Raw genomic sequence first — 25,311 nt, 5'->3', positions numbered from 1 at the left:
AACTTGTTTAAGAAATCGGTTTAGACGTTCATTCTGCCAGGGTACGGAGCAATGCATAAGAGCCATATGCCTCCGTGCTTCCATAATGTGCTTAGCTTCGCGAATTACTGAGTTTCTAAGATCCACTGCTTCATTATTTGTTTAAAACTGTACCGAGTTGCTTTCTTCCAATAGAACATCTCATTTTACCCCGAATGCACAAACCACACGCTTGAGTAATCATTCACTATGCTATTTAATGTTACCTGTTAATTTGTGGTTCTGAGCAGGTAATTCCTACCAAATTCGTTACTGCAGATTCACTAGTGAGTAAGGAGTTACTGAAAATTGCCAACCCTCATTCGAAGCTTAGTTTCTGTTAATTTGCTTGGAAACCGACCACAAAGGCGCTGGATGATCAAAGCAGGTAGTACGGAAAATTCTTGGTTAGTGTTCCTGAGTGGAGCTTTGCGACGGTTCTATAATTTTTCAGAATTTCATTCCCTGGCAACTCAGCTTTTGAACAGGAACATTTGAAGGTTTACTGGGTTGCTAAGTTTTCACGCTATTTCACATGCTTTTTATCAGAACTATTCAATACGAGTCGTGCACGTTAGAAGAAGGCAATTCGGCTATAACTGCATGCGAAGTTGGTCGCTGGCTTGTTCGCTGAGCTGGGCAATTTGACTGAAAACGTTTCATCACCAATCGAGGTGACATCATCAGTGTGTAGTTGTGCGCAGCGGTATCACAACCACTAACCCACCGTTCCCCAATGACGCACCGATGTTGTCACTTGGATTGGTGATGATGAAACGTTTGCAATCAAACTGCCCAGCTCAGCGAACAAGCCAACGACCATCTACGCTACCTGAGCTACCGACATTCTCCTCTGCATACGAAGTGTTCATCACGCAAACTCTACTGCCCTTAGGCGAGCCATGATGCAGTGTTAGACACCCGGTATCGGTAGATACAGAAAGCGGAAGAAATCCAATGTTTATCAGATCAAAAGTTATGAAATAGAGATTCCCAAAGGTGATATCGTCAATAGGTCAGTATAGAACCATGTAAAAGTTGCGGGGACCTAGGCGAATAATCCAATAATTTTGAACTTCAGTCTCAAAACGGTCTGATTAGAAGACAACGACACGATGGAGAAACGAAATATTTTGTACAATAAATGGGCAATCAGCAAGCTTGTATAATCAGAAAACTGCGCTTAACCTTAAACATTCACGAATGCCCCAGTATGGCGAACGGAAGACAAAGTCTCCTGCGTTAGTTACACTTTGAAACAACCACTGTTTTGCGACACGTCTGGCACGTCACGTTGCAACACCATTGGAATTTGCAGTTACAACGTTCTTCTTGCACGAAGGTTTCTCTTTTGAAACCACGCCCACAACATAGATACTCACAACTATTCAAACCTGTCCCTCCCTCCTCACAACGACGTCCGTATGTCCCAATGCTCCCAAAACCAGGATCATGATGGCAAAAATTTGGTGATGGATTGATATAGAGTAAATCATTCTCTGTCAACGTCGGTAGCTTTTCGGACGTATAAACACCCGATGGTGACCTTGGACTGCGCTTGAAGCGGACAGAAACCTGTTGAGAAAGCAGAGACTGTGATTGGTCCGCCGGGTTTGGAACTGGAACTAGTTGCTGATTGACGTAGTCCACCAGAATCGCCTTGTGAAACCGTTCTTGTAAATGATTACCTAATTCACGAAAGTTTGGCAACGTTCGCCAACATGTACGCATTTCACACGATCCACTGACTCCGTGACATTTGCACTGGACCAGCATTTTGTTGATCACTGTCTGTAAATGAAACGGTACAATAACAAAAAATGTATTTTATATTTAAGTTTGGGGCATTCTGCATAACGGAATGCATATGAATGACCATCAAAACGGTTAACAACAGTGTCTCTTTGCGTGGCATAATTTTTCCGTTTGAAGGGGTTGGAAGGAATACAGAATTTCTTATTTCTTTCGCCAGGACGGTTCTTCTACAATACGAAACGGTGAAATCCACATCACTTACCTTCGACACATTTGTAAGCAGAAATTTTGGATCCTTTAGGGTCATAATAACTTGCGCTAGGTCTAGTTTACTACAACAAACTCAAATCAGTTCAGCTCTACAGGGGAATACACTTCTCGTTAGTATCTTTCAGAAACGCAATGAATTACACAGCAAAGAGCAATACTGTTCAAATTACCTATTAACTTTCCAGGTATGAGATTACGTTACGCAATGTTCTTTGTGGTCTACTCCATATTTTGAAATATCAACCATGCTGGCAGTTGCTTTACATCAGAACTAAACTATGTAAATGTTAGCTTAAACAATCTGCAACTTAATAATGCCATAGCTTCAATAAACTAAGTTTTTATGCGGGAGACTCTTTATAAGGTTACCGAAAACTCACATGAGTAGTTTTCTTCGTTAAATATGCTACAGTTTCTCGAACATCGTATCAACTGATGCATGAGGTGACTTGTGAAACACATTTAGTTGAGGAATATCACAAACGTGTTATTCAACTGCGATTTAGGTGAGTCTCCTATGAGAAAAAATTTGTATGCAAATGAGTGTATATGTTGGGCTTCCGTTTTCCTTGTTGGACTACACTTGGGTTCATATAGGTACCGCCACTAATCAACACTCCTGACCATTTACGAACTTTTTTCTGTTGATACACCACATGATTAGCTCTGTCCGTCGTGACAGCCAAGGTTTACTTCCGGTGATTGCTGGTGTCCCCAAGACAAATCTTAGTCGGCCTGACAGAGAGATGACGTTTGCTTGTCCACTTGTTCCCAAACCCTGATCAATTACGTGTCTCATTTTGGGTGTAGCCTTCAGGGTACAGCAAAACAAGGACATCTGGCCCTAAATTTGCCTCGCACAGTGACTGAACTAAGATATGCCATGAAGTTGGCAGAGATAATATTGTACTCTGGCCAATAGCTGCATGCTTTTTTGTAGCATTCAACATCTGTTTCTTCGGCCTGCGACTTCAGTCTTGCAGTCCTAGGTTGGCAACAAAAACTAGAGGATTCCGTGCTTTCAGTTATTCCTATCGCTTTCAACAGTGCTTTGATGGGATTCTCCAGTTGCCTTGGTGGAGCAATTAAACTCATTTCTATCTTTCGAAAATTAGATTCCATCACGTGTTACCGATGAAAGGACCATTGGTCTGGGGAATTCCGGCTGTTCGCTTAAACGTTGCATGTAGGACTAAATTATTTGCAAACCAGTTTTCTTAAAGAGGAACTTAGCTGAATATCTCGATTATGATATTCTCCAACTGATTGTGCTGCACGAAGGCCACTTGATGTTTCGCTTATGACATTCGTCACATAGCAGTATACTGTCTTGTAGGTACACAACTCACACAGACAGCACTCTAGCATCTTAATCAAACAAGCTGACGAACGTTGGTTGCTTCCACTCTTCACCTAACGAAGGTTTTAGCCCTCGAATCTTGATACAAACAGGGTGAGAATTTTCTCAGAGTCCTAGTTTTGTTTGCTAGCAATTAAGTCCGGTCTCCGTGAACGTGAGGAATGGTGCATTCAATGATTTCCAAATAATTCTGGTACTATCGCATTCCATGGAACAGTGAAGTATCTACCGACGATGTTTTGACGTCGCTTCGCTTTCTCCATAACATGCCATCAAGGTATCCGCTTAAAAAATGCCTCGTGCTGGACCAGCAAAAGGGTGTGAGCTATTCGTTTCCGAAGGAACGCACCTCAAGCTATTTCAGAATTAGTTTTCCACGGATGGCCTCCGTTCCTTTTGCAGATCCTAGGAACCCAATCACAACCAGCTATGGAGTGAACCTCTGACGGAGACAAGGCAAACACTACAGAAGCCTGCTCATCACAAAAGTTACAGGAACAGCATTAACAAGTACTGCATTGTGAAAGCGAAGTCAGGTCTACTTATGCTCAGCTGATGAATATCAACACAGGCGACGGCACTCGTGTGAACTTTTTCTCGACACTCGTGAACTTTTCGGATTCTAACAACACTTCAACAGACACAGCTAACTTCACTATGCTGAAAACGTGTAATTTGCAGTTTCCTAAACATTGTTCGTCCATAAGCCCAGTTTTTTTCGCCTGTATTGTAATCGACCTCAAGCAGTCACGCTGCCATGCAAGTTGAACCAAAGTTTAGATTCTATCACCAAACCGCTTCTACCTTGCACTCACAACTGATGCATATTACACGTAGTTCAAGAAAACAGACAACGACCCCTTCTCACATTAACCCAAATACGACAAGCCACCTACTAGAGATTGGTCATAAATTCTCTTTCTGGGTCATACAAAGAGAAAATGACTAAATTTTTTTGAGGAATAAGTTGTATGGTGTCCTCATTTCCGGTCGATCAACACTGCTAAGTGATCTTTCCTCTGCACCTGGGTTCCCACTACCCACACGTGTACTGGAGGCTGTTTGCTAAAGCTAATACCTTTACTGTGGTCAAAAGGCGTAAAAATCGTTCCCCTCCCTTCGCCCATCTGAAGCATTCAAAAGATACAGCCACATTCATACAGTCCAACTCACATATTCGGCATTTTGCGTGATTCAAAAGCTTGACTCCATACCATACTTTATAAACTATTTCAAAACTAAGGTTTCATGAAAAAAATTCTTTTTTGCTAAACTATGGCAAGAATTTGAGTGATAAAAGTAACGCAAGATACAGATTACCCATGTTGTGAGTCATCATCTAAAGCCGGGACTGGAAACGTTTTAGGTGTTAGGATCAATAATGCCATCACAATTGTTGCATGTTATTGCACTCAACCAAAATGTTTATATGTTTTCAGGAACTCAATGAATTTGGCCAGGGCACCCATCCAAGTTATATTCACGGAGCGGAATATATTCCTTAAAATAATAGGGATGAAGACACGAAAGTGGAAAGGAATACCGGGCGATGGAATTTGCTAAATCTGCTCGATGTGTTTGGTTTGCTTCAAGAAGCTGGCTTTATTGGAGGAAGAAATTGTTCATTGATCAAAACTGTCAAGTCTCTTCTGGTATGCACATGTTAAGGGTCTGATTAACCTATTTGAAAGCAAAAGCATATCCTACAAAAAGTTGTGAACTATTCGAAAATGCCTGCTCACCAACATTCGTTCAATAGTTAAACGGAACACTGGTGAAATCTATTTGCACGCTATAAAAAAATAATCAACTTTACCTTTTCACACATTCATTCATGTTTCTATTTGTCGTTTTGTCGAGGAAGTTGGCGTAAGGGCATCTCAGTAATCGATTATCAGTTCCATCCTAAATGAAAACTAGCACTTCTTGAAAACAACAACAATTTTCCATAACTCTGACTCTTCTGACTTTCATAAGTTCAGGATTGTATACAGGGTACCTTTTATTATTTGTTTTCCTTCAATAAGGTCAACTTCGTCCAGTATGTTTCTCCAAAATGGTGTTCCGTTTTTCAACAAAAATTTACAAAAAGTCAGTTCAAAATGTACACGGAAAGCTTTTAATCTTTTGTGTATCGGTTGTTAGTTCTACATCTGTACCAGAACCAGACTGATACTCCCAATATCAACATAAATTTCTCACCAGTTTTTAGTTGTCTTCACGGAAAACACCGAATTTGGGCAGCAAAAATAAGAATAGGCTTTTGTAAGGTTCACTTGCAAACTTGAGTTTGCAATCTGCAATCTTACCGTAACATTGATTAGTGACAGGAGCTTAGCATGAGTTTCTGATTCGTTGATGAAAAAAATTTCACTGCAATCACTCCTATTGTCAGACTGAGGCTTCTCATTTTATCTCAACTGTAGCGTGAATATTGTTTCTGCCTCAACATCTGCATCAGCTAGAAAACGAGGAGATTTTCATTCATTTGGCACAGAGCTTAAATGTTTCCGTGTTTCATATTTTAATTAAGTCTTTTCGAGCGACTTCCTACATGGAAATGAGGTGCAAAGCCCCAGTTTTAACATATTGCGGTTACCTTTAGCTACTGAATTCCGCAGGTAAGTAGTAAAATGTTTGTTGAACTTGCATACCGAATGCTAAATCTGGTGAAAAGCCAAAAGCACCGTAGAGCAGCTGCACTTCTTGTAAGGATCAAGAAACCTGCACGCCTATTCTGTTCTGGATAGATCCTAACCCACGAACTTTCGTGTATTGGTTGAAAAATATGACTTCCGACCGACGGTGGCTGATTAGCAGAACGAAGCAGTCACTGAACCCCTTCATTCCAGAAAGAAAATTCAAAAAGTCCCCACTGTCTACAACCTGAAACAAGCGTTCCAGTACACCTCTGTGTACGATGAAGATGCTGTAATATCATACACTGCTTCTACTTAAAAGCTGGTTTGTAAGCTTGCATCTGAGGTCGATCATTACGTACGCGTTTTACATCAACCACCTTCCAGCGTGTGTTTTCAGACCGTAGAAATCATGATCCGAGAGGAAAGTAACTTATACCATCATCGTGGGGTTTTTAACCCATGTACATTTCGCCGAAATAAAGATTATGAATATCATTAAATAACACTTTTTTCGCCAAGTGCAACAAAAAATATAGCTGCACAACCACTTCACTAGCTAGAGTTTTCGTCTACATAGGGCTTCGGAACGGTAAATTTGGTAAACTGCAAGTTGTGAAACCTCTTATGGATTTACCTGCTGTATTTTGGTTTCGATTGCGTCTTGTGAGCACTTAAGTTGATTTTACTACGCTTTGTTCAGAAGTCGTACACGGCATCTTGAAAGCCTGGATTATTTAGACATATTTGTTTAGTTGCATTGGCTCATCCGCCCTAGTTAAAATGTTTTTAATAAAATAACAGTGATAACCATGATTGTAGCATGCTTACAATAAGTATGACAGCATAGACAACTCTGGTGGGTAAAGAATGAAATGAGAGAAGTTTCCGAATATGTTTGTTTTAAATACGTTGACCTGAACAATTAATCATTACGTTGAAAATATTGGCGCAAACCCTTTTTTCCGGAAGTCGAACGTTATATTTTGTTGAGGGATAAATGAAATGCAAAGTTCAAAACATATGCGATAGCTTGTGCATTTTATTGTCTGAAGAATGCAAGGAAAAACGTTCACAGTTGACGACGACCTTATCAAGAACGCTAAAAGTGTTCGGTGGATCAAAAAAGTATTGTATACATCCTGTGCCTGTGCTAGCACGATTCAAAGTATCATTATCACAATGTGACTGTGATACAAATAATACGTTCTGCATTTAGCGAGTATACACTCATTTGCAAACTTGTTTGATTTTTCGAGAGACTTACCTGGAACCCAGCTGAATCTCTCATTTGTGATGTTCTCAGCCAACTGCATGTGCTGCACCAGGCCGCAGTTTCAGTTAAGTAGAACATAAGGTTGACCGAAAACCGGGGACTGCGCCTACCTGATGGGCCCCAAAAAGGGCCAAACCGGTCATGGGCTGTCGACGGATTTTCAGCAACCTTGAGTAGTACATTTCATAGATATAGACGTTCTGCATTTCTTAAAACCAAAAGTAGTAACTTCACAACCGGGTTCCATCTTGCCAAGACTGTTGGAGGATAAACGCAAAACATCGAAATATGGGCAGGCTCAAGATACCATGGTCCAACTGGCAGTTTCTACTTCGGTAGAGAAGTAACGGAAATCTCTTTTTGTTGGAATGTCCTGTCAGTATGACATTTACTCACCCTACAAATACGTGAGCGTTGCCTTCACGAGCTTCATCAGCAGTCTGTTTACGGTCGACAATATCTTTAGTCATTCAGTCTTGTCTCGGTGAACATCAGACGAAGCTTGACTAAGCAGCAGAACTCAGTCCTTTTGCAGGCAGGCCGAAAAATCATTGACAAAAACAGGTTTATTCAATGGTTTAAGGCCAAGCCAATGGCAGTAGTGAAATCAGCGAATGTGCATTGACGAAAAGTAGATATCTATTCTGAACAGATACGCTTGACCCAACTACTCTTATTTGCATACAAATTTTGTTTTAAACAAGTACTCAATGTAATATAGCTGAATCTTCCATTTATGGTAGGTTTCTCTAACTAAATGCGATGCCAAAACGTGCCAAGAGTTTCATCTAATAGGGAGTTTGAGATGTCACAGTGCATTTTCTAGACGCAAGGTTGAAGAGTGTTCAGCAAAATTATGAGTATTGGGTTGCAGTATATATGTGTCTAGATAGTGCATAATCTGGTGCACTTTCCTTCACTTAGGTGGCAGAATATCGGACTGCCAAAAATAAAATTTGTAACCAAGTACACACACGGCAGTTTCCAAAACGTTCCACAAAACGTTCAAAAGTGGAGTCTTGCTCCGCAAATGTTCATTTTCGATAAATGCTGCCACGTCCTATGTCCCATTGAGTTTTTTGAAATTCCACGCCATGCAGATAAAATAAGAGGCATTTAGTCATCGTGGGAGCTTTTCTTCATCATCTTTGATAAAGTAACAGTTTTAGGATGTTGAAAATCTTGAACAACCGGCTGAAAGTTTTCACCCTATTTTGAACTTAGCCGACAAACTCCCGAGGATCTCATTTTGTACTCGAATACCAAGATGGATCTGTGTAGTTAAACACCTGCATTAAAAGAAACGCAGTGTCTCAAATAGTAGGTCTAGTCAGGTCTGTAGTTGACAGTACCTGTTTGTCTGTATCTACTTATCTGTATTGTTTATCTGTATTCACTGTTGCTTCCATAATATAATCACTGCTTGCTTAGTGTTTCATGTCAGTTGTTCAAAACTCGATGAGTGTGCGTTGAAACCATTACAGACGTCTAGTTTGTGGGGACGGACAATTTTTCTAATATTTAATATGTTTCCAGTAGATGTGACTCCTCGGTTTAAAATGCCAGTGTACACCTTAATGTGATCTATGAGTATAATACAACAATTTCTCATTTTCATTTCCCACTGTCATGTATATTTTTTGCACATAGATCATGTGAGCCATAAACAAATTCTGACCGATCCATTTGCTAGCACCAAAGATTTAGTAAGTTCTTTCATAGGGCTGGGAATCCAGAAGTTCTGCCGGCTAATCACTGCTTGTAAATTTACGCTCCAACACATATACATGTTAATTCTGATGTGCGCTCGTGTTTTCTATATAGCCAGAAATGATGTCTGTTGATTTGCCTCTGACAAGCATGTGGTATGCCAACATCCGCGTAGATTTCCCTTCACCTGGAATAGACGGCCGTGTTTTAACGTGGAACGCATGTTCAGGGGTGGTGTTATTCATGTGAGAGAAATGTTAATGGAACATGCCTAAATGATCCGTCAACCTTTATCGGAAAATCTGTCGGTTTACCGAGTGTATGGGTTACGACTAGTGTTTCTACAATCCGAAATCTCTAACCGGCCAACAGGTTGAAGGTAAACATGCGAACATCCAGAGACATCTGGTTGCTGTTTGTGGAGTTTCTGATTTGTACATCAAGGGCGTATTTCACTGTGGACAGACATATGACTTACAATTGATTCGAAATTTGCGCGTGGGAATATGGCACCGTCAAACAATAGCTTGTCAAAACAAGGCTGGCAAGTAAACTGAACAGCCACCAGGAGCATTGCGAACACTCCCCAATGACTTTCTTCAAAGAGAGATGCATTCCTTCGAATTCGATGGACTTTGTTTTTTCAATCAACACGTTTCCAAATAATGTTACTTCTCCAAAATATCAGTAAATTAACTCTTGCCATACAACAATCGTCAGACATTTGGGGTCTTAAGTCTAAAAGAATAGAAGGGTCAAGGTCAGTTAATAAGCAGATCAAGAATATTGATGACATATAAAGGTTGAGCTGTTTTTCAAACACGATTTGAAAGTGAAAATTTCAAACCAAACTATCTCTTTACGACTGACACCCGTTTCGATTAGTCCTTCAAAAATGTCGTAATCTGTGTGATCTGATATTTCCATACTGAATAGCGAACCTCCTTTCTTTAAGGATAAGTTAAGTTAACAGAGCTTCGTAGTTCTAACTTTTGCATTTCCGTTAACAATTATCTTGTGAAAATAGCATCGTACAGTGAAACGTCATAGCTCACACTGATAGAACTCGTAGTTGTTGGTATTATCCCGAAAAGGCTTGGAGACGGTTGGAATTCAGGGCTCAAGTACAATACGATTTTGTTTGCATTTGAGGCCTGTGAATTCTGTTCAAGTATATTGCGTTTGCCGATTGATTATCAGCAAGTGACTATACACTAATATAAATGATGCGGTGGTGTATCAAAACCAACTGATGATGTTTTACTGAAATTCGATCGCGTTTTGCGCTCAAGGATAATCGGATGCGAAAACCACTCGTAAGGAAGAGAGTTGATTCAACATCTGGGATTTGTCCTGCTTTTCACTTTGTATGCAGCTGGTTGCTCTGGAGTCTGACCTTATGACCGTTTTCGCGTATGGTGAGTTACCAGAGCTGTGTAGTAGCAGTAGTGATGGTAATGTTAGATTCCCTGTAAAATCTCATGAAAAATGGTATTCTACTCTTTTGCTGCCAAAAGCATTGTTTCCGATACAAACAATCCAGGTTTCTCTTGAAATGACCACAGTTTATGGCTTGTAGAATAGCAGCATCTCCTGTGTTTGAAACAGACGGTAGATTATATTTTTATTCTTTGCCCTATACTCCTAGTTCTGTTTTCCCCTTTGAGCTAGAGATAGAAGTTTGCACCTTTCCACCCCGTGAATTTCCGTCGTTTTTTACCCTAGCTTTTCGTCTTTTACCCCTTTCGCATTATAACCCCCCAGTCATAGCTGTGAACTCAAAATCCACACATAATTCGCCTTACTTTTACCCCGTGGATTGACGGCTGATGCCCACCGACGTTATAACTGAGCCTTTTGCATGAAATGAATAACAAACAAGCTTTGTAGATGGCTAATATGAGTTAGAATTCTTCAGGTCATCAGGGTGCGTTTAGCACATGATCAGTGCACTTTCGGTTCAGTATTTAATTTCGCCATATTGTTCTCCCAAACTCAAATCTAAATTTTATGGGATTTGTATGGTTCTTTATGCTTTTTATGGACATACGCCACACAGAATGATAAAAGGCAGGCGGTATGCGGGTGGTATAGTATGCGCTGTCATATTACGGTCTAATTTTGGCTTTCTCACTGGTAAACATTCTTTTTATCCATATTTGTAATGCATTACTCATAAAGTCGCTGAAAATCCTCAAGAAGGGCGAAATCGGTCATGGGCTGTCGACGAATTTCCAGCAACCTTATGAGTAGTGCATTGCAAATATACATGTATCGCGATACCTGGAATATCGTAGCGACTGAAACATGAAGCGGCCTGGTGCATCACATTCAGTTGCGTGGAAACACCACAAACGGGAGACTCAGCTGGGTTCCGGATGAGTCTCTCGAAAAAACAATTTAGCTTACAACTGAGTATTTTTCTTTTTATCTAGTTTGGTTATCGCAGCAGCCCACTATCCTGAGTGGTCTAGTTGTTTTTCTCACATCTGCAAAAGCTTCCGGTCACGGAAGACAGACCATCATGATGTATGGATCAACCGTTTTCGATCACACATTTCAAACTCACTGATGTTGACATCAACAATGTAACACGCATCCGCGAAAATAGTGGTCTTACCTGTTCTTAGAGGTTATTCGTCCAAATAATTTTGTTTGTCTGTCCAAACTCACTAAACTAAACCAGATTAAAACAAACACTGCAGCACCAACAGACTACCAAAAATGGGTGTTTCAGCTGAATTCATTTGCGTCTCCTGTCAAAACCAAGTTGGTTCGCAAGTGGAAGTGCTAATTACAAATTCTTTGTTATTGCCATTTGTGTGGGCAAGTTCGTGACGGAAGTTTGCGGGCTAAAATCAGAACGGCGCCTTTTGATTGCAATTCCCAGTATGCTTAGATAGGACGGCATACGACAATCTAACAGGAACCCTAAAATGTATTGCTGGAGATGATCCAGTGTCAATTTGAGTCCTCTTAACAAACGTACAATATTTGAAATAAAGGTAGAAATGTTATATAGATCACTATAGACCACTTTGTTCACTCACAGCAAGTCATCTCCAAACTACTACGGAGACACCAAGCTTGGTTTCTATTCCCCCTCTCATCAGCCNNCACTAGCACTTCAGCTCTCTTCGCTAGAGCGGTTCTTCGAAGTTCTGCCAACCAGTCTTCGTTTGCATCCTCTCTGGCAATGCAACTTGTCTTACGGTAAAAATTTATGTTTGAAGTTAGGTTGATGTAAAGGGCCGTAAGTGGGATATTACGGTTTAACAAGGGATTTTAGACAGTGAGTTCTCAGTAAAGGCTTTGTTTGGATAAATGAATCGTTGGACCACAAACGAAAAAAACTGAATAAAATGACATGATGTCACACTGATTAATAACTGGAGACTTAGAAGTTTAACCTTCATTTGAAAGTTTCTTGCCTCCTAAGGTTTTGCACATTCACTTTGGTTTATACAAGGGATGGTTAATTTTTTCATGGTTAGAGCACTTGTTAATATGATAATCGGCAGTACCAATCGGATGAAGTTGTGCCATTAATGACGGGATTCAGTTACTTTTGTTTAGGCAATGTGACCGGAACCAGCGGTGGATCATCTGTGTTGAACACTGATATCAAATTCGAACTTAAAGTTCAACTTCAAATGCAGTAGTAATTTCTCAATCTAAGTTAGCTGAAAATGAAAATGATTGAGCTTTCGCGCCAGGACATCCACCAGGAACTTCACATTACCAATTCACAGCATTCTAGTAAATTCTGAGCGCACACGATGAGCACACATCCGAATTATTGTCCGAAACATCAACCCAGCGAGTATCTAATGAACCGTACTTTGCTAGTTCAGCGAGAGTCAGTTGCGAAAACTCGAAAGTACATCACGTTGTTTAGTGGTAAACAGATCCACGCATTGCTAAATTTGCTGTTGTCGAATGTTAGGAATTACTATAGCGTATTGTATATTGTATTGTGGATGACCTTTCCACTTTTCCAACCCAGAAATCCTAATATTCGTCAGGTTGTTCGTGCATTTATCAACGTAATGTCAGTTGTGCCAGTGGTTGATGGACCAGAAGAATGGTTCTTTTTTCGTTCCTGTATGTTCTACTCACGTGCATCATTGACGTTTTAGGAACTGGAAGTACAAATAATCTGCCTGAACTTGGCAGTACATGGACCCACACATTTCACATACGGTACAATGGAAAAAATTCTCAAAAATTTCTGGCTATGAAGGAACACAAATTCAACTCCTGGGTCAATACGCGCGATACCTAGATTTTTCAAGAACCCTTCGCAGAACAACTCATATCCAGATAAATTCCTAGCAAAAATATCCTTCTGACTCTGTCGAATGATACGAACAGTGCATAAGGGAATCGCACCTGTCTACTAAATGTCAGTGGTGGTTGACATATGAATGTCTGTTCAGTTATAAGCGCAAGGATAAAAAGTGGCTGACCAATAATCGTTAAGAGGTCCGAAAATACAGGATGTCCATTATTATCCCTTCATATGAGTTTTGGTGCTCCGGACTAGCTCAATCTACAGGCCGAAAGAAAAAATAAGCAATCGAGAAAATTCAACAGAATTAGCAACTTTAGTTAGTTGAGAAAAAACAGATTCAACATCAACTTTTTTGTATACATTAAACTTACTAAGTTCTCTCAAGCTAGTTATTTGGCGTTAGTTTCCGCCGAAGTTTCATATCCTGCTTAAGTCTGATAAAATTATGTTTGAAAGTCCGGAGTTATGCAAATTATTGAGACGTTCATTTTGTTTCATTTCATTCGAACCACGCATATCACGCCTAGTCCAGCCAGACCACGAGTCATCAGTTAACGAGTAAGACTTTTTCGTAGCAGTTCTACCAGTCGGAGATCAGATTGCGTCTCCGTCCTAAAATGTAGTAGAATGTCTCAGCTCACGATATTTAGTTTTGGTTTCATAAGAATTTGTTTTTGAAAGTAGAGTCAATCGAATTCGGGCGAAGTTTCGCGAGGCATTTCTCACCCCACATATTGATTTATGGAAGAAACCTATGGTAAACCTTCGGCTAATGGGTACTTTATGTCCGTTACATGTTCTCTGGTACAATTGGCTGTATAATGCATTCAAAATTTAACACTACAAGTCTTCCCTGGTTCAAATGTCTACCGTATTACTCGAATAACTAATTCATTGTGGTTAACGGTCATCAGGAAAGCGCCTGCAACAAACACCTTGGACAACTGGAACCCGCAATCTCTCGATAGTGGCTGAATACCATGCCTTTTGGTCACGAGTAGCTGAAACAGCTGCTCACAAAACAATGATATGATAAAACTGGCGAAAAATGCATCATGTATGTGTGACATAAAACTAGAGAAAGTATTAATACCGAAAAAAAGCGGGTAAGTGGGTTTTTGTTGTTCCATTTCGAAGATATAAATGGAAGCATTGACGGAGGATTTTGCATCCTGATAGTTTGTCCCTTCGACAAATACGCTTAGTTGAATATCGGTTTGGCTTTTCACGGAACCCTCAGTTGAGTCGTTTTTTTATATTTTCCAACTGAATGTGCTGCACAAAGGCCGCTCATGTTTCATTTGGTGCAATGTTCGGGACAACACAGTCTATTTCCATAAATAGAACTACTCAAAAGGCTACTTAAAATTCTTCGACAGCCCCTGACAGTTTTTTCTCTTCTTAGGATTCACCATTTAGCCTGGAGTTCGGAAACTACGCCCAGTTGATGAGCTACGACAAGGGCGAAACTGGTCGTGAGCTGTTGAGTAGTTTTCAGAAACTTTGTGAGTAATTTCCTGTATGGAAAAAGGATTACCTTTTTTTAACTAAAAACGTATAGTCGAACGAACTGTTATGGCACTTAGGAGCTATGCATGAAGAACAGTGTAAATTCACTTGTTGTATACCGTCAGGTTTTGTCAATGGCAATCAGTATGATTATTCGTGGAAGTAGTTCTAATCAACCGTCAGTCAATACGAGCTCTGGATAGTTCAGTGGCTAAGGCGCAAACTTGCGGGTCGGATCCATCCTCTGTTTAGGCATGGGTATCCCTCATGCTTCTTTTGGGTGGCATGGCAGCCAGGCACTAAAAGGATGTTACAGCTAAACGACGGCGACGTTGATCGGCCATTACGGGAATGATTCATATACTAGTCCCGAAAATTGATATACTGGGGTTTCTGGTGTTGAACGAAATAAACTGGTTCTTCAAGCGGTGAAAAATGATAGCCACGTAGGATTTGTAAGGCTTCTGCTGAATTGCGATCACCTATTTAGATATATATTGTATTTTCTGCCTTCCTTGGATTCAGCTTCCAAGTTGAACCGGATCCGGGAATTTCATTGAATTAAACTGATAGTATTATATGCTTTCGATTTTGGTGCACCGCATCTATGTCTGTTTAAGCTAAGCCATTGAAACGCGTGCGCTAACACAATTATCTACGGTATTATAGTCTAGCAGTCAAGAAAAAATGCACCGAAAAATGCGGCCTGGAAAATGTTTACCAATTTTGTCTGAACGAAACAAATAATTCCCACGACCAGTGTATGGTGTGCCATTCTTCGACAGGTGATGAATCTACAAACAACAGCCACTATTTCCTTGTGGGAACGGAGGGCATGGGCAAACGAACAACCGCCTTTTGGGATAGAAGCATTTGTCAGTAAGTGTGCACCTGTTTATTCGACATTCCTAATATGGATGAAGCAACCCTAACATAGAAGTCACACCGTTTGGTCTCATTTTAGGAGTCACGATGGACAAAGAAAGCTGGGGAACACCGTGACAAGGCTTTATTTGCAAGTCGAAAAATAAACTAGTCTGTTTTGGAACAAAGCGCAGTTGGATTTATTCAGATTTATAAAAGTCTATTTGTATTTGGTTCCACCAATTCAACTCGAAGTTCTGTTTAGTTGTCCTTTTAATTTGGATTATGCACGACCAGTAAAAACTGAAAAATCGTTAAACAGTAAGGTGGATGTGCCTATAAGTATGTTCGGCGCGTTTTACCTGACAGGCCCTGTTATGATAATGAAAATTTGATGAAAGGACAAACTAATGAAGCCTCGCTTTTTCGTTTCGCTTGGCATTTCACTTGAATCTAAGATATCACACACGTTTTTCCAGATTATGTAAACTCTTAAACCACACACTAACATTATCAGGTGAGAATACCTTCATATATTTAAGCAAGCGCCTGACTATCTATGGACGGATTGGTTTGACAATTACCCACAGTTAGTGACATCACTTTACATAACATTGCAGCCCTCAACCTCCTTTTGCCTCATCAGGTACGCCTGGTCCTCTAACAATCTAACACCTGCCAACTGGTGGACTCACCACAGACTGCCACATGACCTACAAAAGAGACTCGTACTCGCACAGATACTCCTATTTATCTAGCAGTTTCGCATTTGTTGTGCTCGAATGTTGGGTTAGGTATGAACCGACTGCGCTCAAATATCGTATAATCACATGCGGGGGGATTATTTATGCATCTACCTATACCACATTTTTCTTCGATACCACAATAGAAAGCCAGAAACAGAACCGGAAAGCATCATAAAGCTGTTTTATCCATTTTGGCAGTCATCAGTGTCTGACAACGCCTTTCGGATAGAAGCTTTGAGCACGCTTTCGGTCATTTAAAGTTGTCGGATGTAGACTGCTCAATCAAACGATGACCTCCACCGAAAGGGTCACTGCACCTTTTGTACGAAGTTTTCCATGTGAGCCATCTAGACCTAATTTATAGTTAGTGGGGTGATTTTGGCGGTGACATTACCTGATGATTCATTCAAGCGAAGCTTTACTACCCTGCCTACGCCGGCTGTAAACTCAGCGCATCCGCCCACCATATTCATATGTCTGTGTGTTCACTCTTGACAAACTAGACATCTGTTCATTTCCTTACGGTTGAGGAATGCTTCATTGTTTAGCGCCAGTCAACGAATTCCCATTGATCGTGCTTTTACGTGAACACCAAGATAGATAAACTTGCATTCAAAAATATGATGATGTTAGGGACCTCCACTAATTTTCTTTCTGTTGCTGTTTATGAACGATGTAACACTAGCAGAATCTGGGCATTAGGCTATCCCGAGAGGCCACAAAAGGGATGAAGCTGGCAGTCCCTTGTGTAGTTATTTCAAGCAACATTTTGTGTACTTGTTTACGAAAGAAAATACTTATAGCATTTTGGATAGTATTCCGTTCGAAACATTATACAGCATTTGTACATAACATCCAGTCGAAGAGAAACATTAGAGTACCTCGTTCACAACGTCTTAGTTTTTCACGTTTTTGTTTTCTGCATCTTCCGCTGCCCCGTTTAGTGCAGACCTAATCTGGTGTCATCCGCGCTTTATTTTGTCAATACAACGTGACCATGTATAGCGCGTGCGATTCGGTATACTGCTATCAGCCACCTTTAGACTATGCCATGTCGATGGAAGGAACAAATACGAGAGCGCACCATCCAGTTTTCAAATCAGGCTAAGGAGGTGAAATGTCAAAACTCGCAAATTCTATGTCACATTGCGCCACAAAGCAAGCAAGTCTGCCAGCAGCGACAGAAACCCTTATTTGGTCGAAACCGCGGTCACTATGGAAACTGAGTCAAGTCTCCGGGAGCGTGTAAAATCAATTCATCTCTTTAGGAAAACTCACAAAATTACTACCTATCAAGAGAATCCGATGAAATCATTCGCAGAGCCAGCTGGAAATTTCCCGACTGGTAGAAATTTGAAGATTCTTTTTGCCTCAGCCAGAAACCCATCAGCGAATCCCTTACCTCATGGTACAACGTTGTCTGTTGCCCTCCGATGAAAAAATGAATAGCCAAGATAATCAACCGGTTAAAAAAGCAAATCCTTGATTGAGATGTTAATCTTGTAGAGATGTACAAGACATGTACTATGGCCATATTTGGACCAATCTCTGTCCTATTCTTTCATTTCTCGGTCGGTAAGGTAATTCTATCTGATCTGATTACCTCAATTCATTTGTAAAAAAGAAGTGGCAAGTATTCTTGTGAAAACTATCGTGATGTACACTCATTTTATGTACAATTAAAATGTTTAACATCCTTCAGACTAACTGCCTCGCTAGAGAAATTCACGAGCAAAACTTAAAAGAAAGGGTTGTCGCCCTGAAATTGGTTGAACGCAACAAAACTTCGCCCCGTGCCGTGGTCCAGAACAATACGTATATGAACTGGTGTATCCAGTTTGGTATGGTGTTTGACTTTGTGAATCAAATTACTGTGGAACATCTCGGGTTCTGGCGGTACCTCTAAGACGTTAGTCTGACTGCTGAGGGTTTGCTAGGTAGCCACCAGACCACAGTTCCGTATGTGTGTCGAAGAGCAATCAAAATTAGCTTGTCCTCTCAGGCTCGACAGCGTTTACCTCTTTTCGCTATATGGTCCAAGTGCGCAGCTGTCAGCGGACATCATGTGTTAGGGTTTGAACAGGATTTATCGATCACGGACATTGAATACGCAGACAACGTATTTATATTTCCTGCAGGTCTAAGAAATCTAAAGCCAGTTCATCTAGTCAGTTATTTTGAGTTACTTGCCTAAAAAGCAAATGTCCGTTCTCCACAAGCGCCCAACTCTACCAGACCGCTGCTACTAAACGATGTGACTCAAGAAAACGTTTCCGAGTTCCGCCGCATAGGCTCAACCACTTTTCAGAAAGACCTTGTCAAAGACGAAGTCACAGTCCGCCTGGACAATGATCGCAGATCGTTCCCACAACCGAAGTACGTAATAGGGCTCGGAAAAGAATAAGGTTCAAATCTCCCGGCTGGCAATCTGGTCTGTTTTACGTCATGCCTGTGAAACCTGGCTGTTCCTTACCCCAGACTGCTACACAATAGATATTTTCGAGGGTCCTTCTCAGAGAACGCACTCACGGCCGTGCGTAGAATGGAGTAGTTTGCTATCGGTGCTCTAGACATATATATGGTGTTAGGTAGCTTTTTATATATGTAGGCATTCCATCTCATTCGCTACTAGAACCAAAAACGGGTTGCTACCTGCGCCAGCCTTGCTACCGACGCCACTCCTACCCGGCTGCAATTCGAGGCGTTAAAGATGCTGGGTCAGGTTTACGTAGTGGTCATTCAAGGTAAAGTAAAATGAGCTCTTTTAGCTTATTTAACATTCTGAGGTAGGATTTTACTGAATGAGAGCTTAAATCAGTAAATTTTGATGAACCAACAAGTACTTTAGGCGACTGTAAAAAATTTATAATTCGGTGAGTAGCATATTTCATACACAGTAGTATAGCCACATGAGAGTTTTTGACTACGTGACCTGCACTACATTGAGTTCGCCTAGTAGCCTTAGCTTGTAGACCGTTTGATACTGCATAAATTTCCGGCAGCTTTCAACAAATAGATGGAGGGGACCTGGTAATCCACAAAGGTCATTTCTTCGACGACTTCAATTAGGACTGACTACCGACCACCCTATAACCACATATCGGAATCTCCAAATCGAAAATAAATCAAATATCATTGGAGATGAAGATTTCTGCAACGCTGCCAAAAGTTTTAATAATTGCAGCAAATAACCACTGAGAAGTAAAAACTGAAATGCCTTATATGTTACCATGTCCACCAGAGGCTCTGATGAACGTAATGATCAATTGTCATATCGAGTATTTGGAACGAATTTTCATTTCCAAAAGTGGTTCGCGAATACCTTCTTACGCATAGACGTCGATCCTGGACATATGGACATAACGATATCCTTACACTATTTTATCGCTGTGCATTTTTTCAACTAAGACATCTGAATTAACTACATCCGTTTAGTTCAGCAGTTATATGAGCGACAGTGATCCAATCTCAATAGCAGCGGATTATTGAATTATTGAAACAATAAGGTCACTGTGATTCCAGAAAAAATGCTTAATAATGAACGCTCACCTGCCTTCCAACGTGATTGTTATGCAGGTTAGTCATGCCCAACTTTGGTTTTCTCTTCAGGCGACCTCGCTCTCGGACGTCCAGGAATTGTCGAGAAAATGCGGCCCCAAAATGGATGTTATCTGAGCAACCGGACCACTCAAAGTTCGGCTCTTTTGGATGATCATAGATGGTGCGGTCGCACCCGCAATTGTCATGCGCTCCGCTGCTGCATGCTTTCGTCACGGCATGTGAAACACCGGCAGATGTGACCGCCAAAACGTAAGCAGATTCACGAGTACCTTAGTAGGAAAAATTAGAATGAAATATTTTTATTTCATTTCAGTGAAGCAGTAAGATGATCAGCACAAAAATTGTGCGAAAAGCTTCAGGACGGTATAGCTAGATTTTGCCACTTTGTTTCCTCCGACGAAAACCAGAGAGATTGTCGCAGAACAACGATGAACTTCCTATTTTTGATTCCAAACTCAAGAACAGATGTACAGTGAAATTTAACGGGAGAGTAAAAAAGTCTACTTACAATTTCGTTGTTAATTTCAGTGGCTATGATTAAGGATCCAAATGTTGCGTCTGGATTTGGTGATTCCCGTCAGGTAGAAAAACACCTATTTTGAATTTTGATGAGGAAAGTAATTATATATTTGTATGTATGAATATTGCATAATACCCAAATTACAAACCAGACTATTTTAGAACACTGGCTAGTAAGTAGAAAATATGTTGCGGAACTTAAGGATGCTATGTTTTCTACGATTTTAATAGGTGGAAACTGGCATTTTCAAATTCGGCCTTTACAGATCAGATAGACAAGTTTTTAATTTAATGATCTAGTTGGAGTTACGTAGTAGGGACAGGTGAAGTGTGTCAGACGGGCAGAGCATCCAACAGTTCGAACGTCTTCCAAACTTGGGGAACCAACGCCTCCCCTTGGAAATATGATTTAGGCTAGTTTAATGCTTTATCCCAGCTGAAACAGATGTTGTATGTCGAAAATTATTGCTTTCTAGCAGTAATTTGATTTAAATGATATAAATGTCGCATGCTCATTTGCAAATTGATGTTAGTGGAAGATTCGGATGGGTAACAGTTGGGTAATTCAACCACATCACAGGAGAATGAAACGAAGATGTCAAAGAATTTTTACCAAATTTACAGCATGTTTTGTGTCAGGAAAAGCAACTTGACGTATTTAATAGCCTTGCAATTGACAAACGAGGTAGACTTTATGTAGTATATTTGTTTGAAGTTTATTAAAGTCGAGAGTTTCAGGTGATACTCGGCCGAGTCACCGATTAACAAACGCATGTATATATCAACCTCACATACGTAGGAAAATATGGTTAATGATAAGCCGTGTATTACGTCAAATGGATGCGTTTTAAAGATGAAACCGTGGATGAGTTTGTGATAACTCTATGTAGACGGTATTAGGTAAAAGAAACTATCAGTTTTCTGGACGAAAATGAATTTCGTCCTGTCCATCCGTTTACGGTAAATAGACCTTAAGTAGCAATACTTGGGAATACTATTCTTTGGTGGTGCGCTTTACGGATCTGATTTTAGTGACATACGTCAGATAGCTCCAAGAAGGGAAAAACCGATCGTGGGTCGTCAAAGAGTTTTCAGCGGCCTTGTGAACCGTTTTTGATTTTCAAACGAACTCAGCGATGTTAGGCGATGCTAACCCTTTAGGGATTTCGATGAAGTAATGTCCCTATTTATGGAACAATTCTGCTGTCCATGTGGATGTTATGATTATTTTGACCACAAATTTTAATTTTTGCATCCTGTGTGATTTTCTAAAATCAAATGAATGGAGGTAGCATCGCTTCGTTGTGTTCACTGTGAAAATTTAATATGTCATGAAGCATTCTTGCGTCAATAAACTCCTTTGTGGACAGTTAAGAAAAATAAATTCACGTACCAAAACTGTGGTATCTGTTGCTTGAAACCTCTGAGGGCTTATCCTTAGGATAAAGTAACCGTATTCCCAAACCATTCTTCGTATGATTCAGGCGCATATCAGCTGCTAAGTCTCCGATGCTACCGGCTTAAGTTTTGTACAGTTCCGTTCTAATAGGATACATGAAAGGACTTTCGGAAGCTCTATATCAAAATATCCTCTGTCTGCTTTCCCAACACGGTGGACACTCCTATGTTTTAACAGATTACCGGTTTGGTCCCCCGTTCGGTTCTCTAAACAGGATTCACTTTAAACACTTACCACGGTTTCTGGCTTATAATGAAACCAGTAGGCTAGTTAAATTAATATCAAAGCATACTCTAGTTGGATAATGGAGAAAAACAAACCGTAGCAAGACTCTACACAAGATTTCTCCACCTTTACGATAAATTATTATTATCTAAAACATCAGAGTTTTTCTTGACTGATAGAACACTTGGATTTCCCATTTTGAAGAAGGGACTTCATTTTTCATTGCTAAATCAGTTTTTCTCCTCATTTTAGGCAGACAGTCTGGCAGCTACGACTACAGAGTAGCTAAGACCTGCAACCGAACCAGACGAAACGCAAGTGTCTGACGTAAGCTCTGCTACATCAGCTGGCAAAGGGTACTCACTAGCATTATCAGAGTGTAACTGCGAGCCTCACAAATGGTCAGGTTTGTGAGTCGAAAAAAAAACCCTTATACTACTCCAACGATACTGTCGTGAGGACCCCACTTCTGGCAGAGTGTTAAAAAGGCGCTTATTCACCAAGTACATCATTAGTTTGACTTTATTCGACTGTGTGCATGCCCTTAGTGCCCTATTTGTTGTATACCCCTGAATTATTATATGGTCTTGCGGCATGCAAAAGAGTCAGCTTCTGGTAATTCGACCTTGTGGAGGATTAAAAAATTTGGAAAAGAACACTTAGTATTTCTTATTCATTGAGTCTTCAAAGGAAGAGTAATTTGACCACTTTCATTAGAAATACGATCACACTGACCTGGTGTATTAACGGTTACAGGTGGCTAATATCGTCGCTTAGACCAATAACGAGAAAAGCTACTTTTCTAGGCTAAATAGTTATTGTTTGCGATTTTCAGTAAACCCAAAGAGAAAGTGAATGGCAGAAAAGGCGCCAAGCATTGGTTAAATTAGTTTGGGTATATAATGGTGAGGAAAGAGATATGGCCCCAGCACATGTCATATATTGCCATTTGAAATTTGCGATGAATTGGATAGCAGGAGTGACTCGGCTTTGAAATTTCACAGCCCCATAAAGTCTCATTATGTTTTTAACCATACTCACACAACGATTATTCAACATCAATAATTCAACCCGTTTGTGAAAAACACCGCAGACATAGTGATCTGTAATCATAACTATTTAAGCAATACTAACTAGCAGTATGTTTTGTAGCAATTCATTCCGAAGATTTCTGCAAGTGCAGCGAATACCGCTAACACACGAGTTTTCCGGTGGGGTGTTTTCGGGCTCGTAGACCCACAGATGCGAATGTTAATGTTAAAATCCCTGCAACTACCTGAAACTAATCGAAACTTGTTGGCAAGTTCTAGCAGACCGGTAAATCAGTTCACAGAACCAAGACAGCTATCGGGTTGTCATTCTCATCTTCCAAGTGTGAATACGTTTAGCTATAATTTAGTTTCGTCCAGCGCTCGCTCACGGGAGAGCGGTAGTTTAGTTTCCTCGCATACCACATGATCCAACACATTAAGGGATATTTATTTATGACTAGGCCTAATAACAGTAAATCTCGAATCTTCCGCTTTCACCCTTTGGTATGGACTCACCAGGACAATCGCATCAGAATAAGTGGAGGTTTTTTCGAACGAGAGTGACGTGAATGTGGATTCTACAAGTCTTGTAACCATCCACAACTAATGTAAACAAGCTTCCATTGTATGCGCACGTTCGTCAGCCGATAATCGGATTCAAAATATACAAACAAATGGAGCGATGCACTTGGGTTGCTTTCCACAAAAACAAGCTTTGGGACGGGAGTAACCAGCTTATTTCAAACTCGTCATCCCAATAAAACATATGGCATGATTTTATGGTTTATTCAATCCTTTGAAGAGACCGCAAAAGAACGCTATACATAAAAGAGGTGTTATCTGATAATTTGGAGCTCATTTATTGACACAGTATGTCTCAAAAGGAACCTCTCAAACGTGGCTTTTTGTCTCAGAGTGTGGCATCCGATTGGATAAGGGAGTGAAACGCATTCATACAAGTTCTGGTTTCAGGTACGCATGTCCCTTATACGAATATCATGGGTAGATGTCAGGTGTCCGTCAATTCGTTGAAATGGGAGATAACTCCAGATATTATATTTGTACTCATATGAGCAACTAGTGAGGATAACTTTTGCCCTCTAGACACTATGATACAGAGGACAGTACAAATTTGGTTGCTACCAATTGACGCTATTCCTATGTATAGTGATGTTAAGCATTGTGCTTTGGTCGCAGGACGTGCATAAGCTCACGATGGACCCAAACATGCCAATAATTCACGCAACCATGTCTGAGGAATTAGTGTCGTGGCCTTATGTCAAGCCTAGTTAGGAATAGTCATGAGTCATAATTATGCGAATTGTATGATTTAATACCGAGATTTTCAGTTGAACCTCTTTGACAGAACACAGAAATGGTTTCAAGTATCCCGTTTTTTTTCAGAAGCATCTTTACCAAAGATATGGTTGCATAAACTAGTATATTAGAACCGTCTTCAGATATCGGAAGCACAATGAAAATTGTAGACACACCAAGAGCAGCCGACATAAGTGAATGTCTCTTTCGTTGATTCTTGCAAACATGTAGTACAATAACTTTGATAGTAACTTTGTTGGCTCCAAGCAAAGTACTGTTGGCCACATGGTGGATACTTCCTGCCGAAGGTCTTAAACGTGAGTGAACCAAAGTTTTTAGAGCATGCTTTTGTTATTAACCGCAAGTGTGCAGCTAGTAGAGGGAAAATTACTGTGCATGCACCCTTGGTTGATATGGAAATTTGAAGCGAGGCAACCGATGAATTGGTTGATACGCTCTTCGACATGTTGCTCCAGTGTGAGCTCTATTTCGGAATTTAGTCCAATAATGTCCAAAGTATATGTGCAGTCCTCAAATGGCAACCCCTCTACTATGTGACAACCCTTATTTCAGTTAGTTTGAGACTGAAATATAACTAAATCAGTATTTTTCAGAAGGTTAATCGATACATAGACGAAGAATAAAATAAAGCAATGCAGAACGAGGGACACAGTAATGACATCCCACCGCTCCGGTGATAGAGTATTATTGACCAAATGACATTGACGAAACCGGACAGTCACGCGATATATCGTTAT

The 25,311-nt window shown here is 40.4% G+C and overlaps 1 protein-coding gene across 1 annotated transcript in view; it reads right to left on the bottom strand.

The window, feature by feature from the left end:
* Positions 1-1,011: 1,011 nt before the first annotated feature.
* T265_04147 (hypothetical protein) overlaps positions 1,012-25,311 on the bottom strand; it is a gene marked incomplete at both ends in the record, with an annotated part of 75,271 nt that continues 50,971 nt past the window's right edge. The window contains 2 exons of the mRNA XM_009168817.1: positions 1,012-1,809; positions 19,991-20,271. Of these exons, the coding sequence (XP_009167081.1) occupies positions 1,261-1,809; positions 19,991-20,271 (830 nt within the window). The remainder of the gene's footprint in view (positions 1,810-19,990; positions 20,272-25,311) is intronic.

This window comes from Opisthorchis viverrini, assembly GCF_000715545.1.
Source record: "Opisthorchis viverrini unplaced genomic scaffold opera_v5_67, whole genome shotgun sequence".
NCBI lineage: Eukaryota > Metazoa > Platyhelminthes > Trematoda > Opisthorchiida > Opisthorchiidae > Opisthorchis > Opisthorchis viverrini.
Note: the sequence above shows the minus strand (reverse complement) of the source record. Positions and strands in the feature narration are given on the sequence as shown.